The sequence below is a fragment of the Haematobia irritans genome, chromosome 5, assembly GCF_050003625.1.
Source record: "Haematobia irritans isolate KBUSLIRL chromosome 5, ASM5000362v1, whole genome shotgun sequence".
NCBI lineage: Eukaryota > Metazoa > Arthropoda > Insecta > Diptera > Muscidae > Haematobia > Haematobia irritans.
Window position 1 is genome coordinate 20,755,032 of NC_134401.1, and position 13,209 is coordinate 20,768,240.

The 13,209-nt window shown below is 35.0% G+C and overlaps 6 protein-coding genes across 6 annotated transcripts; 3 read left to right on the forward strand and 3 right to left on the reverse strand.

Moving 5' to 3' along the window:
* The first annotated feature begins 275 nt into the window (after nucleotides 1–275).
* Nup37 (nuclear pore complex protein Nup37) lies at nucleotides 276–1,446 on the forward strand. Its single transcript, XM_075309506.1, has 2 exons — nucleotides 276–496; nucleotides 558–1,446. The coding sequence occupies exons 1-2, from the start codon at nucleotides 347–349 to the stop codon at nucleotides 1,377–1,379; spliced, it is 972 nt and encodes a 323-aa protein (XP_075165621.1). The 5' UTR covers nucleotides 276–346; the 3' UTR covers nucleotides 1,380–1,446.
* Nucleotides 1,391–4,677, reverse strand: CysRS (cysteine--tRNA ligase, cytoplasmic). The gene is made up of 6 exons (XM_075309505.1): nucleotides 4,389–4,677; nucleotides 3,845–4,334; nucleotides 2,785–3,471; nucleotides 2,312–2,456; nucleotides 1,662–2,248; nucleotides 1,391–1,601 (listed from the first exon to the last, which is right to left on the reverse strand). The coding sequence occupies exons 1-6, from the start codon at nucleotides 4,568–4,570 to the stop codon at nucleotides 1,476–1,478; spliced, it is 2,217 nt and encodes a 738-aa protein (XP_075165620.1). The 5' UTR covers nucleotides 4,571–4,677; the 3' UTR covers nucleotides 1,391–1,475.
* Nucleotides 4,678–5,322: 645 nt separating this feature from the next.
* Nucleotides 5,323–6,935, forward strand: O-fut1 (O-fucosyltransferase 1). Its single transcript, XM_075309451.1, has 2 exons — nucleotides 5,323–5,627; nucleotides 5,688–6,935. Exons 1-2 carry the CDS (start codon nucleotides 5,531–5,533, stop codon nucleotides 6,770–6,772), a joined length of 1,182 nt encoding a protein of 393 aa, XP_075165566.1. The 5' UTR covers nucleotides 5,323–5,530; the 3' UTR covers nucleotides 6,773–6,935.
* On the reverse strand, nucleotides 6,845–8,430 carry eIF3m (eukaryotic translation initiation factor 3 subunit m). The gene is made up of 3 exons (XM_075309450.1): nucleotides 8,272–8,430; nucleotides 7,982–8,161; nucleotides 6,845–7,920 (listed from the first exon to the last, which is right to left on the reverse strand). Exons 1-3 carry the CDS (start codon nucleotides 8,425–8,427, stop codon nucleotides 6,982–6,984), a joined length of 1,275 nt encoding a protein of 424 aa, XP_075165565.1. The 5' UTR covers nucleotides 8,428–8,430; the 3' UTR covers nucleotides 6,845–6,981.
* A 1,055-nt stretch (nucleotides 8,431–9,485) lies between these two features.
* Nucleotides 9,486–10,653, forward strand: LOC142240314 (alpha N-terminal protein methyltransferase 1-like). The gene has a single exon (XM_075312019.1). The coding sequence runs from the start codon at nucleotides 9,601–9,603 to the stop codon at nucleotides 10,348–10,350; it is 750 nt and encodes a 249-aa protein (XP_075168134.1). The 5' UTR covers nucleotides 9,486–9,600; the 3' UTR covers nucleotides 10,351–10,653.
* Nucleotides 10,654–11,896: 1,243 nt separating this feature from the next.
* On the reverse strand, nucleotides 11,897–13,108 carry LOC142241175 (alpha N-terminal protein methyltransferase 1-like). Its single transcript, XM_075312923.1, has one exon. It carries the CDS (start codon nucleotides 12,870–12,872, stop codon nucleotides 12,138–12,140), a length of 735 nt encoding a protein of 244 aa, XP_075169038.1. The 5' UTR covers nucleotides 12,873–13,108; the 3' UTR covers nucleotides 11,897–12,137.
* Between the last annotated feature and the right edge of the window lie 101 nt (nucleotides 13,109–13,209).

The window sequence follows — 13,209 nt, forward strand, 5'->3', positions numbered from 1 at the left end:
GACATAATGATAAATGTTTGTCTTTTAATGACATGACAATTACAAAAATGCAACAACGGAAACGATCTACTGTTTTCGTAAACTTTTCTATGAGTGTAGCAATACACTTTTTATACCACCATTCCCGCTCTATTCAATGATGTTATCACACTACAAGTAAGAATATTTGAATTCTTGTTGGAAACAAATGGGAACGCATTTTCAGCAAGTTGAATTCACATAGTTTTCAACTCTTATGCATATGTTTACGCCAATAACATGTGAACACACCTAGTGTACCACAGTCATAGCTTTTGACAACCAGTCTAACCGAAACCGCGATAAATCTTCTTATTTGTTGTTACAAATGCTAAACAATATGAGAACTCCTCCGACCCATCTTTTAAGTTTTGCCGAACAAATTCACAAGTTCGAAATATGTTCTACGGATTTTGCATCCAATCTTATTTGTATCGCATCTGACAAGAAGTTGATATTGGGATTAATAAGATTTCCTGTAAGTATGAAACATTTGCCGACCAAAACAAGCACATTGTTTACCCTAGTACATTTTTCAGGAGGAATCGGAAACTGAAACATTCGAATGGGAACGTCTCAAAGACATCTACAATGAAAATCGCTGTGATGCCTTAAGCTTTCATCCCGAGACATCGCTGGTAACTGTTCCGAAAACGGTTACATTTTGTTCTGCCGGTGGCGATTTTATTCTAAGAATATTTCGTACAGACTTACAAAATGCCGATACAGTACAAACACTTAAAGCCCATACGAATTATATAAATGATATTGCATGGGACACCGATGGTGAATTTCTGGCATCGGTAAGTGATGATCATTCGTGTAAGATTTGGTCTACCGAATCAAATTACGAGAATGTGATTACATTTTGTCTTTCATCGGCGGGCATGTCGGTAAAATGGCATCCGGAAGAACCACATAAAGTATTGGTTGCCGAAAAGAAAGGTGTGGTCCATATGTACAATGTGAGGTCACAGCAATCGATTTTATCACTTGAAGCGCCCAGATCTCCTCTAATGTCGGCCGATTGGTCCTTCAATAATTGTCACTTTATAACTGCTTTATCCTACGGTGATCTTGTTACATGGGATTTATCGAATAAACCTTGCTCGCCATCGGACGTTAAACAAATCCACGAAGACGGTGGTCGTTGTGTACGCTTTGCTCCAAACACAGAATTTGTAACAGCAAGTATAGGAAGACCAGATATAACCTTGAAAGTATGTACAGCTAAGTCAACGGTGCCCCTGGTGGAAGCATCATTAAAATTATATGCTGGTTTAAGTTGGCATCATCGTTTGCCATATATAGCTGCTGCCTATGATAGAAAACTCGGATTTTGGAAAGTTCAATTCAAATAGAATATACACACTTCAGGTTATATGCATTTTTTATTAAATATATTTTATTGCAAAAGTAGAAAAAAAATCATTTTATCTCGAGAAAATTTAATAATATTAAGCCCCATTTACGGATGCCAAATATTCCTTATAACGTACTTCCTGTTGAGCTTGTAGTTTTTGCAGTTTCTTTAGCTGACCCTTACTAACTTCTTTTCCCTCTTTGTCGTGGGTAGGTAAGCCCTAAAACAAAGAAATATAATAAGAGTGATTACTAGGCAACCTATAACGATGATAACTTACATTTTCATCAAATTTTGAATACTTGTCGGTTTCGCTTAAAAACATTTCCTTGGGATTTATTTTCTTTTGAGCTTCTTTTGCTGCTGCGGCCGCAGCAGCTGCTTCTTTTTTACGTTCTTTTTCTGCCAAACGTTCTGCTTCGGCAGCCTTTTTGGTTTCTCTTTCTTTCAAAAGTGTTTCACGATCTACTAACTTTACGGCATATTTACCGCCATCTTTATCTTCTAATCGTACCCCCAAATTAGGAAGAATTTCATCCCGAAGTTCATCGCATAATTTCAATATATCCGTGGCCTTCAATTGTTTGGCAAGTTCTCTTACTTGGTTTCTGAATTCAGCAGTCGTCTCTACATATGGTAATACGGTTGATTCCAAATCTACATTACCATCTGAACCACCGCCCACTGGGAAACCCATGCTGGGTTTTTGATTGATAGCACCAAAAATACACAAGAGGTTGGTAATGTAAGTGGCTATTTTACGTAATAAAAGGCAATTTAAACGCTCCTTATTGTCACGTATGTAAATATTGGCAGATGTAACGAGATCGCGGATAGCATCGAGGGCGCTGCGTGTGTCAATGTTGTCTAAAAATATTTCGAAAAAAATATGTATTTTTTGAGTTTTCAAACATCAAAATTTTGCCATACCGCATAGAGCCCTGTGTACAGCATTCCGGACATCGTTGTATTTCTTTTGAAGTCCTGCTTCGATAGATGTCCATGCATCAAATTGTCTACGAGGTTCATCGGTTGTTACATGCCGCGTAAGGTCTTTAACATTAAGGAAGAATTCCTATGGGAGAGTTACGAAATAAAAAATTATGCAATTAATACGTTTTCGATAATTTTTCAAAAAAGATAATTAAACATTTGATCTTTCAAATCATCCAAATGGAGATCATGTAAAAAATAAATCATAGAAAACTCGATAAGTCCAAAAATTCAAATTTTTCCTAAATTTAAGTCAAATTTTCTAATATTCTTAAAACAGTAATATTTTCAAAATTTAAACAAAATGAAAATTTCCTAAAAGCTCTCTCCTATTTTTCAAAATTATAAAATGGATGTAGATACCAAACATTTTTTTTAATTTACCCAAATCTGAAGCAGAGTATACCTACATTTAAGAAACGCTCATATTGTATAGCCATATCCATAGTATTGTCCGAATAATCCAAAGTGTCCTTCCATGAGTGCAATAGGAAAGCTAACCTCAATTGACATGGTGTATGCTTCTGCAGAGCTTGTTGGATTGTTATAAAATTTTTCAAGGATTTTGACATTTTGCATCCAGCAATTGTCAAATGGCCTGTATGCAAAAAGTATTTAACCCATTCTGCTTCATCAAATGCTGCCTCCGATTGTGCCAATTCATTATCATGATGAGGGAATTTAAGATCAACACCTCCAGTATGAATATCAAACATAGGGCCAAAGATATCCGAAGCCATTGCGGAACATTCAATATGCCATCCAGGTCGACCTTTTCCCCATGGACTATCCCACCAAGGTTCTCCCGCCTTGCTTGCTTTCCACAAAGCAAAATCATTGGGGGATCTTTTTTCTGTTAAACGTTCCTCTCCAACAGATAAATCACCTTCGCCCTCTTGGAGTGACTTCGTATCGCCATATGCTTCAGGAACCAGTTTAGCATAGAAATGTTTATCCTTGCCATCGAAAGCGTTTACATTGAAATATACCGAACCATTTGCTGCATAAGCTAAACCATTGTCTATGATCCTTTGGATGAAAGCAACAATTTGAGGAACGTATTCAGAAACGCGTGTAAGTACATCTGGAGGCAAAATCTAAAATCAAATAAAGGGAGAATTGGTGACTTTTTGTTAATTGAATTACTTTTGTTTTACAATGAAATGAAATTGAATACAATATTGAGAATATATTATGTCCGCTTTTATCTGGAAACTGGCAAATCAAAAATTTCCATTTAAAAATAATTTCCAAGGTGTTTAAGAGACTAGATTTCTTATCCTGCCCGTAATCGATTTGGCCCCTATGCGATAAAATCGGCCTAATTTTTATGAAATTGATAGATTCAAACATAGAATTGACACTGTTTATAAAACGGGCATATCACAGAAACAATAAAGATAATATTCAAAATATTATAAATGAATTTAAATTAATTTGAAATTGGGAATAAGAAATATTTTTCCTTACATTCAAGGCTTTCATATCTTTGTGAAATTGATCCTCCCAATAACGTGGCAGAGATTCAAAAATTGCATTATCGTTTATAGAGGAACCATCTTTCTTGTCCAACCAATCAGATATAGGATCTTTGGCTTCTGTGAGATAATTATCTCTTGCGTTACTGATCTCATCCTCACTGCCACTGGTCACTGCCTTAGATAGAATTTCTATCGCATGATTCATACGTTCGAATAATTTATCCAACATCACTTTTTTATCGGGATCGGTATTTTTTGCACAAGTATTTTGAAACTGGGACAAAACGGAACGTTGATCTTCCAATAATTGATCCAAGGGAGCATATGTCGCTCGCTGTTTGTAGCAATCAAAGAGATAATTTTGACGAGCACGTTTTATTATCTTATCATCAATGTCTGTAATGTTCATGACATAGTGGATATTGTAGCCAAAATAGTCTGATAAAACCCTCCTCAAAATATCGAATGATATATAGGACCTAAAACATTAAAAAAAAATAATTGAGAATTACAAAAGTAACGCATCAAATTACCTTGCGTGGCCCATATGAGAGGCATCGTAGACAGTTGGACCACAGCTGTACCATGTTACATTGTTTCCATCCAAAGGCACAAATTCCTCTTTTTGTCTGGTTAAACTATTGAATAAGCGTAATTTCGGAGCATCTGCTGTGACTGCAGGTGGCTGCCACATTGGCTGTTGACGTTTAGCCATTTTTTGGATTTTATCAAGGAGTTAAATGCAATAGGACTTAATAAATATATATAAATAATATGATGAAACCTCTCCACGTTGCAAGTAGTTACTGTATCAGCTGAGAATCTGCACTAGCAAACGATGACACACTTTTTCAAAACGGTATAGAGATGCCAAACGCGATATTGGCAAGATTTTGAATGTGTGAGTTATAATTTTTTAAAGGTAAATGGTTCATACTTTATGCGTCTTTCAATTTTCATTTCATTTTTATTTATTTATATGTTATACTAAGCCTACAAGGCCAATAATTAAAGTACAACTAGTCTTAAAGCCTAGGCAAAGAAATATAATCATAATTCTAACAACAATAATAATAATAAATGCAAATATGAATATAATCATAGTTATAAATGTAACTATCAAGATTGTTGAAATTTTGTTTGAAGGGCCCCCACCCCAAAAAAAAAGAAATGCAACGAGTCATTCGTATGGAAGTATGTGTCCTAAACATTACAAAGGGGATTTCAAATCTCATAAAAGGGGATTTTGAGATGATTGTGTACATAGTACAGCAAATAATTCATCACAAAAGCATTTAGGCATTCTCTAAACTCTTTTTCATTTTGCATTCCTCTAAACAACCCAATAAACACAGGATGAGCGTTTTTTTAAAATTGCGACTGCCATCCCTTGACCCAGCACATCGATTAACAATAATGTTATCGATTGAATGTCATTATTTCGATAACAGTCAAAGTGCCGAAAGAGGATACCGGCATACTGGATACTGTTTACAAGCAGATGAGAGAACGGCAATAGTAGATTTGCAGTTTCTGTGTCCTTAATTACATTTCTAAAATACAAGTCCAGATAAAATGCTATAGTATTACTAATCATAAGAAGAATTGCTTTTATTTATATTCCTATTGAAAGATCGTCATTTACATTCATTACAAAGTGGAAGAAACCATAAAAATGCATTTAGTTTCGTTCATGATTATTATGGGCTTGAGTTTGTCAAATACACTGGAAATTGATTCGAATGGATACCTAGCTTATTGTCCTTGCATGGGTAATTATAACGAAAACGTTTTATTTGACAATCTTCCTTACTTTAGTTAATTCTTCTAAGGACGATTTGGTAACCAAGCTGATCACTTTTTGGGAGCATTTGCTTTTGCCAAAGCTTTGAATCGTACATTGATTTTACCACCTTGGGTTGAGTATCGCAAAGGTGAAATGCGTTCAATACAAGTACCATTTGATAAGTACTTTGATGTGGAAGCTTTACAAACTTACCATCGTACTGTTTTGATGGCCGATTTTATGCAAAATCTAGCACCCTCTATATGGCCCGAAGAAAAACGTATATCGTTTTGTTATATGGAACGTAAAAGCATACAGAAAAAAGAGAACACAAAGCCCGGATGTCATGCAAAGGAGGGCAATCCATTTGGCCCGTTTTGGGATACATTTGAAATAAATTTTATTGAGTCGGAATTTTATGGTCCCCTGCATTTTGATGTGCATCATAGTAATATGGCAGAAAAATGGAATGAACGCTACCCCGCCACTACATGGCCGGTAATAGCCTTTACTGGCGCTCCTGCAAGTTTTCCTGTGCAAAAAGAAAACAAAGATCTACATACCTATCTAAAGTGGAATCAAAACTATCGCAATGCAGCTACAAAATTCATCAAAAATACCCTTCCTAAGGGCTCATTTTTGGGGATTCATTTACGTAATGGCATTGATTGGGTTAGGGCCTGTGATCACATTAAGGATAGCCAACAATTATTTGCATCTCCCCAATGCTTAGGATATAATAATGAAAAGGGCAATTTATATCCGGAGCTATGTATGCCATCCAAGGAATTAATAATACGACAAATAAAGCGTTTAATAAAAAATGTTAAACAAGATCATCCTAAAAATGAGATACGTTCCGTATTTGTGGCTTCTGATGCAAATCACATGATAACCGAGTTGAACAGTGCATTGCAGCGCATGAATATCTCCGTGTATCGTTTGCCAGACGATAACCCACATCTGGATTTAACAATTTTGGGTATGGCCAACCATTTCATTGGTAACTGTATATCATCATATTCAGCTTTCGTAAAAAGAGAAAGGGATGTTAAAGGCTTTCCTTCATATTTTTGGGCATATCCAAAGGAAAAAGAACGCCAAAATATGAAAGTTCACGAGGAACTTTAAAACCAATGCCGACAAAGAATATTTGTACGAAGTAATCTCAACATTCTCTTTTAAGTATAAAATAAAAACGACTTTTAGTGTTCCACTGTATCTCCCATTTAGGGAGATACCTTTTATATTTATTTTCTTTTATTAAATATATAGACGCCATAAAAAAATTAAACGTTGCTTGTTAAATGTGTGTTACTTGATTTCTCATATAGTCCAACCTAATGAACTAATTTTTGGCTACGAGCTAAATCCAATTGTACTGCTGATACCTGTGTCAATCCATCACGCACAGAACTCAAATTCTCTTTCCAAGCATGTAAAAGATCTCTCAATTGTTCCCATTGTGGGGCACCGAAAGTACGATGCATAGTGGAAGAAATATGTACTTTGCGATTGGCTTGATCAAGGCGGGCTCTTACCAATTTAGTCTTAAGCACTTCGATGACAAATGGTTCAACTTCATCTTCAGTAATTTGCAATTCCTTTGTTAGTGTCTCAAAGCTCATTTCTGGATTACTTTCTGCCAATTGCATAAAGGTGAGCAAACGCATTTTCTTCATGTTTTGTTCATGATTGAGGCCTTGAGAGTTAACGAATTCCTTGTGTTCTTCATAAAATTTTACGTAGGCTGGCAGCTTTTCCGATACGAAAATTGATAACAAATCGTGTATTAAATCACCTTCCAAGATGCGAACGGGTTTAAGAGCCAACAAGGGATCCAAAAGGAAGGTGTTGGGATCAGCTAATGCAGTGACTATGCACTTCATGGCATCCTCGCGTGCAACGCAAGCGTTGTCCGAAGTATATGTTCCCAACAACTCGATCATAACTTTAGCTGAAACCTCCAAGTTGGTGTCTTTAGTAACGTCGTGCAAAAGACGGTATAACTTTTGCATTTGTTCGGCCGAGGGAGGACAGTTGGCAAACTGTGTCTTAACTTGTTCAACGCCGGTAAAAACTTCCATAACATGGTCACATTGTTTGGCCACTTGTACCAAACGGTAGTATACATGGTAACGCAAGGGCGAGGCAGTATCGAGGTTATTGAACAGACGCCAAAGTGACTGCAAACATACTTTTGTCAGTGGTACATTGGGAGCTTTAGTCATCTTCTCACAATAAGCCAAAATGATGTTTTCACCACGATCCAGGGAGATCTGTAAATAAGTAAACATTGGTTAACACTGTGTTTTTTGATGGTTATTTGTCATCACTAACCGTAATCATTATGGACACAATGCTGTTCAATATGCAGTCAATTTGTGCTGGCTCCCCATCTTTGAAACACACATCACAAACTCCAATGATTTTATGCAAATCATCTTCTACGCCCTTGCTGGATTTTTCCGAGGAGATTTCAGCTCCCAAATTCTTGAAATATTTTCTTAGTTCCTGGACCTGTCAAACAGAATTGTTTAAGAACATCATACCAAGAAACATAACCTCAAATACAAATTGCAATATAGTTTTGTTTTTGTTCGGTCCCTCCGATATCATCCACGACATACCTGTTCATCCATGGAAAGGTCTATAAAAACTGGTGGGGAATTCATCATTTTATTTGTTGATTGTGTGTTCAGGATACTAAATAAATTAACTGCAAAATTAAGCACACACGTCGCTTCTTTTGATGGCAGCAGAAAGAGAAAACAAAATAATGACATTTGGTGTCAACACATCGTAGTGAGTGTTAGAAGTATGCAATTAGTCAAAACGTAACGATTTGTAATTTGAAAACGCAATACTTTCATATCAATTTGTCATTACATCAAACAAATATTAAACTACGTTCACACTATTCTCGATACTTGGAAATTGTCTTTGGAAACAAAAGCGAGACTTCAGATGTATAAAAAATTAGATTTCGATCATATTGGGAACGGGGTATTATGCTCCGTCCAGATTATAAGATTATCCGGACGACAGTGTTGATGTCAAACATATCCCAGATATTGGCCACATTATAAATTATGCTCGTAGACATAATCGATATTGCAGCTTGTTTATGGGATCGAGAACACTTACGACCGATAATTCATAGCGTTCGGTCACACTGTAAGATTCCTTACAAACACGGAAATTCCGTCCGGAAAAACTTGTAATCGAATTCGAATTCTGGTTTTTTCGCGATTTTAAAACGCATTTGCATACAAATAAGAGTTCAAAAAATTAAATTTCTAGCTTATTGTGAACGTAACATAACAATGTGGTGCTATAGCAACTATATATAACAACTATAGTTGTTGTTATAGGGGCGCATCAAGGGAGCTTGTGATTTATGCGCTTTACAGACTATCAGTTATTCCGGACGACAGTGCTCGTGTCGAACATATCCCATATATTGTGCACATTATAAGTTAAGTCCGAAGGCATAATCGATACTGCTGCATCTTTATGGGATCGATAACACATTTACCGATTATTTAGTCATCGCCGACAAGTCGTATCGATCCGACACACTGTAAGATTTTTTACAAACACCGACATTCCGTCCGGAATAACTGATAGTCTGTAAAGCGCATTACACCACTGATTATGTTGTGTGTTGAGATCAACAACCTCAAAAAAAGATTATTTATAGAATATAAGTATGACCGGAGGTAAGTGTAGCGCTAGTAAAGTTTCGTTGTAAAGCTGGCCCAAAAGCCATTTCATGATAGTTGATAGCTGCTTTCCACATTTTTTTACGAGAATGGTAACACTGCTAGTGTACAAATTTTTGTTCAAAATAACGCAACATCTCTACACCACTTTATTTTGCAACTAATTAGGCCATACGTTCTTCCACGATTCTAGTCCTGCATTTATTGACGGCATATGACTATAAAAGTGTCATCATGGAAGAGGTCCGAGAAGAATCACGCACAAATGAAAAGGACTTACCTGATATTAATACTAAACAGACAGAAAATGAATTCTATGTGAAAGCACAAAAGTATTGGTCAGAGGTGCCAGCTACGGTGAATGGTATGCTTGGAGGCCTCGGATATATCAATGCTGTTGATGTCCAAGGATCCACAAAATTTCTACGAGATTTGAAAATAAAGGATATGCACAAAAAATATGCATTGGACTGTGGAGCAGGAATTGGTCGAGTTACAAAGAATTTACTTATGCCATTATTTGAGAAAGTTGATATGGTAGAACAAGACCCAGCTTTTGCTGAAAGAGCACGTGAGTATTGTACAACAGATATGGGCTCGACGCTAGGCTATCCCAAGAGATTGGGCGAAATTCACAACATCGGCCTCCAGGAATTTATACCCACGCCAAAGAAATATGATGTCGTGTGGTCACAGTGGGTTCTAGGACACTTGACGGATGAGGATCTTCTGCAATTTTTCAAACGTATTAAAAATGGTTTGACAGCTAGCGGAATATTTATAATGAAAGAGAATGTCACATCCAACAATAAAACTGATATAGATGATACAGATTCTTCAGTAACAAGACCACTTAAAGAATATGAAAATTTTTTGAAATTGGCTGGCTACCGAATTTTGCGTATAACCAAGCAAACAAATTTACCGAAAGGGTTATATCCAGTACAAATGATAGCTTGTCGACCTCTACAAGATAATAATTAAGGCGCACAAATGTATTAGTTTTTTTCTAATAAAATGCAAACTATAGTTTAAATAATCGATAAAAAAATCAATTTGATTTTATGACTATTGTAAAGTCCAAATTCTCATATAAGTATAATTTTGTGAAGATGTGTGAAATGTAAGCATTAAATTCAATCGAATTTTATCAATTTTGTACACTGTATAAGTATCTTCATAGGTATTTAAGTAACTCATATATTTTTATATATTTTTTATCATATAACACTTGTTAATCTACTATATGTATAAATAAATGGACTAAAGAAGTCTACACCAAACAAACGAGTAAATTCATTAAAGCCGTTTAAATATTTGGCTATATGATGGCTGTAAAGGAAAATCAGAGACAAATTTGCGATTAGCAAAATATTCTATCAAGAATAAGGAAGGTAGATTAATATATGTGCTCGGAACCAAATGATCCAATAAATGATAGTATTATATATTTGAATTAGTCCAAGTTATATAATTAATGTAGCTGGCGTATATATAAATTAAAAACTATTTTAGACAAAGAAGGTTAAATATGGTCCGAATTTCATTTCCTGTCCTGTCCTCTTCGTTGACTTAAAGAATAGCAAAACAATTTGAAAACAACAAGTTTTGTGCACTCAATACCCCTATGGTTTTAATTCACAAGAAAGTTTCGATAACCAATCAAAATTGATTGCCAAGATTTGTTCCGAAATCACACTAAAATCTCAATAAAAAGAAATAAAAAATATGGTGACCATATTTTTTTGAAATATTTGCATACTTTCAGGCGTGTAGATGTAATACGAAACACCACTATTAGTGGCGATGCGATCACTACCAGAGTTACCGTTGGGCAGACTATAATTCTGATAGTTCGGCAGACTATATTTCTGATAAAATATATTTAACAAAAATTATTCTATTAGAAATATACATATTTTATATTGCAGTTAGTGATTTAGCAGATATCGACTAAAAAAATTATTTTTATATTAAAGAAATTACAAAAATATACAAAGGCCATGAAACCAAATCAGAAATTATTTCAGAAAGCATCTCTGAAACTGGTAAAGACTTACACCCATATACAAAAAAAGTTAAAGAAAACTTCAAGCCTACTTTTACCATATAAATGCCTTCGATAAACTGTCAATATAAATAAATTGTTTTGCATATGGAAATTATATTTTAAAATGTTACCCTAAAATTGTCAAATTCTATTATCATTTGACATAATAAGAAAAAATGGAATAATACAAAATTCTAAAGTTTTAAGCTTTTTTTGTATAAGTTAATAAAAAGAATGTGCCACTTTATAAAAATAACTGTGCCACTTTTATTTGACGTTTGCCACTTTTCGAAAATTCCCAACGGTAACGCTGATCACTACCATAATCTTAGTAATTCTTGATTAAAGTACTATGCAGGAATTATGGATTATTTAGAAATTGTAGCAAAAAGGAAAGATAGAAAACAAATAGAAAAATAGAAAGACAAATAGAGCCTGTAGTACAGTATCATCCTAATTTCTAAGAAAAAGCTATTTGGATTTCATTTATTGTTTCTATATTTTTCATATCTACCTCAATTTGGAAGGAATTACATGGATACAAGAAACTCTAATTTCGACAGTAGTTATACAATAAAATCTATTTTATAGTTTCATTACGGTTTAAAACCAAAGTATATACATTAACTCTACATATCGATGAATACCAACAATCAATTACATAAACTAACAACGTTTGGATTTTATTAAAAACAAAAACAAATACATTTGTACGCTACAACTAAACAGGACGACAAGCAATCATTTGAACTGGATATAAACCCTTTGGTAAATTTGTTTGCTTGGTTATTCGCAAAATTCGGTAACCAGCCAACTTTAGAAATTTTTCGTATTCTTTTAGTGGTCTTGTTACGGAAGAATCTGTATCATCCATATCAGTTTTATTGTTGGACGTGACATTATCTTTCATAATAAATATTCCACCTTCTGTCAAGCCATATTTAATACGTTTGTAAAATTGCAGTAGATCCTTATCAGTCAAGTGTCCCAGAACCCACTGTGACCACACGACATCATACTTCTTCGGGGTGGGTGTAAATTCTTGAAGACCCATGTTGTAAATTTCGCCCAATCTCTTGGGATAGCCTAGTGTTGAGCCCATATCTGTTGTACAATACTCACGTGCTCTAGCAGCAAAAGCTGCGTCTTGTTCAACCATATCAACTTTCTCAAATAATGGCATAAGTAAATTCTTTGTAACGCGACCAATTCCTGCTCCACAGTCCAATGCATATTTTTTATGCATATCCTGTATTTTTAAATCTCGTAGAAATTTGATGGATCCTTCGATATCAATGGCATTGATATATCCAAGACCTCCAAGCATACCATTCACCGTAGCTGGCACCTCTGACCAATATTTTTGTGCTTTCACATAGAATTCATTTTCCGTCTTTTTTGTATTAATATCAACTAATTTCGGGTTTTCATTTGTGCGTGATTCCTTTTCCATCATGAAAATTTGTCAGTTATATGGGCAGGACGAAAATAGGGGGTAGAACATATGGCCTGATTAGTCACAATATTTAGGTGATGTACGGCATATTTCTTTAATGACAAACAAAGGCGCAGCGTCACTTAAATATTGGCTGTGTTGCCATGTTCGTCAATAAAAATGTGCAAAGCAAATCTATAGTGCGCAGGACTTTTTAAATCGTCTATTATTTCCTTATTTATTAAAACAAAATGAGAATTTACAAATATGTGCGCAATTGTGTAGAAGAAAAATTTTTGGTGTGTAAATATAACCATAGCGATAGGCGGTAGGTGAAACATTTTTGCCGCAACGGCAA

Coding starts and splice junctions, on each gene's coding strand:
- Nup37 (XM_075309506.1), top strand. CDS start 347: ATGCTAAACAATATGAGAACTCCTCCGACCCATCTTTTAAGTTTTGCC. Junction 497..557: donor TGGGATTAATAAGATTTCCT/GTAAGTATGAAA, acceptor TACATTTTTCAG/GAGGAATCGGAAACTGAAAC.
- CysRS (XM_075309505.1), bottom strand. CDS start 4,570: ATGGCTAAACGTCAACAGCCAATGTGGCAGCCACCTGCAGTCACAGCA. Junction 4,335..4,388: donor TCTCATATGGGCCACGCAAG/GTAATTTGATGC, acceptor TTAATGTTTTAG/GTCCTATATATCATTCGATA. Junction 1,602..1,661: donor ATTCAAAATTTGATGAAAAT/GTAAGTTATCAT, acceptor TCTTTGTTTTAG/GGCTTACCTACCCACGACAA.
- O-fut1 (XM_075309451.1), top strand. CDS start 5,531: ATGCATTTAGTTTCGTTCATGATTATTATGGGCTTGAGTTTGTCAAAT. Junction 5,628..5,687: donor AGCTTATTGTCCTTGCATGG/GTAATTATAACG, acceptor AATTCTTCTAAG/GACGATTTGGTAACCAAGCT.
- eIF3m (XM_075309450.1), bottom strand. CDS start 8,427: ATGTCATTATTTTGTTTTCTCTTTCTGCTGCCATCAAAAGAAGCGACG. Junction 8,162..8,271: donor ACCTTTCCATGGATGAACAG/GTATGTCGTGGA, acceptor TCTGTTTGACAG/GTCCAGGAACTAAGAAAATA. Junction 7,921..7,981: donor TTGTGTCCATAATGATTACG/GTTAGTGATGAC, acceptor ACTTATTTACAG/ATCTCCCTGGATCGTGGTGA.
- LOC142240314 (XM_075312019.1), top strand. CDS start 9,601: ATGGAAGAGGTCCGAGAAGAATCACGCACAAATGAAAAGGACTTACCT.
- LOC142241175 (XM_075312923.1), bottom strand. CDS start 12,872: ATGATGGAAAAGGAATCACGCACAAATGAAAACCCGAAATTAGTTGAT.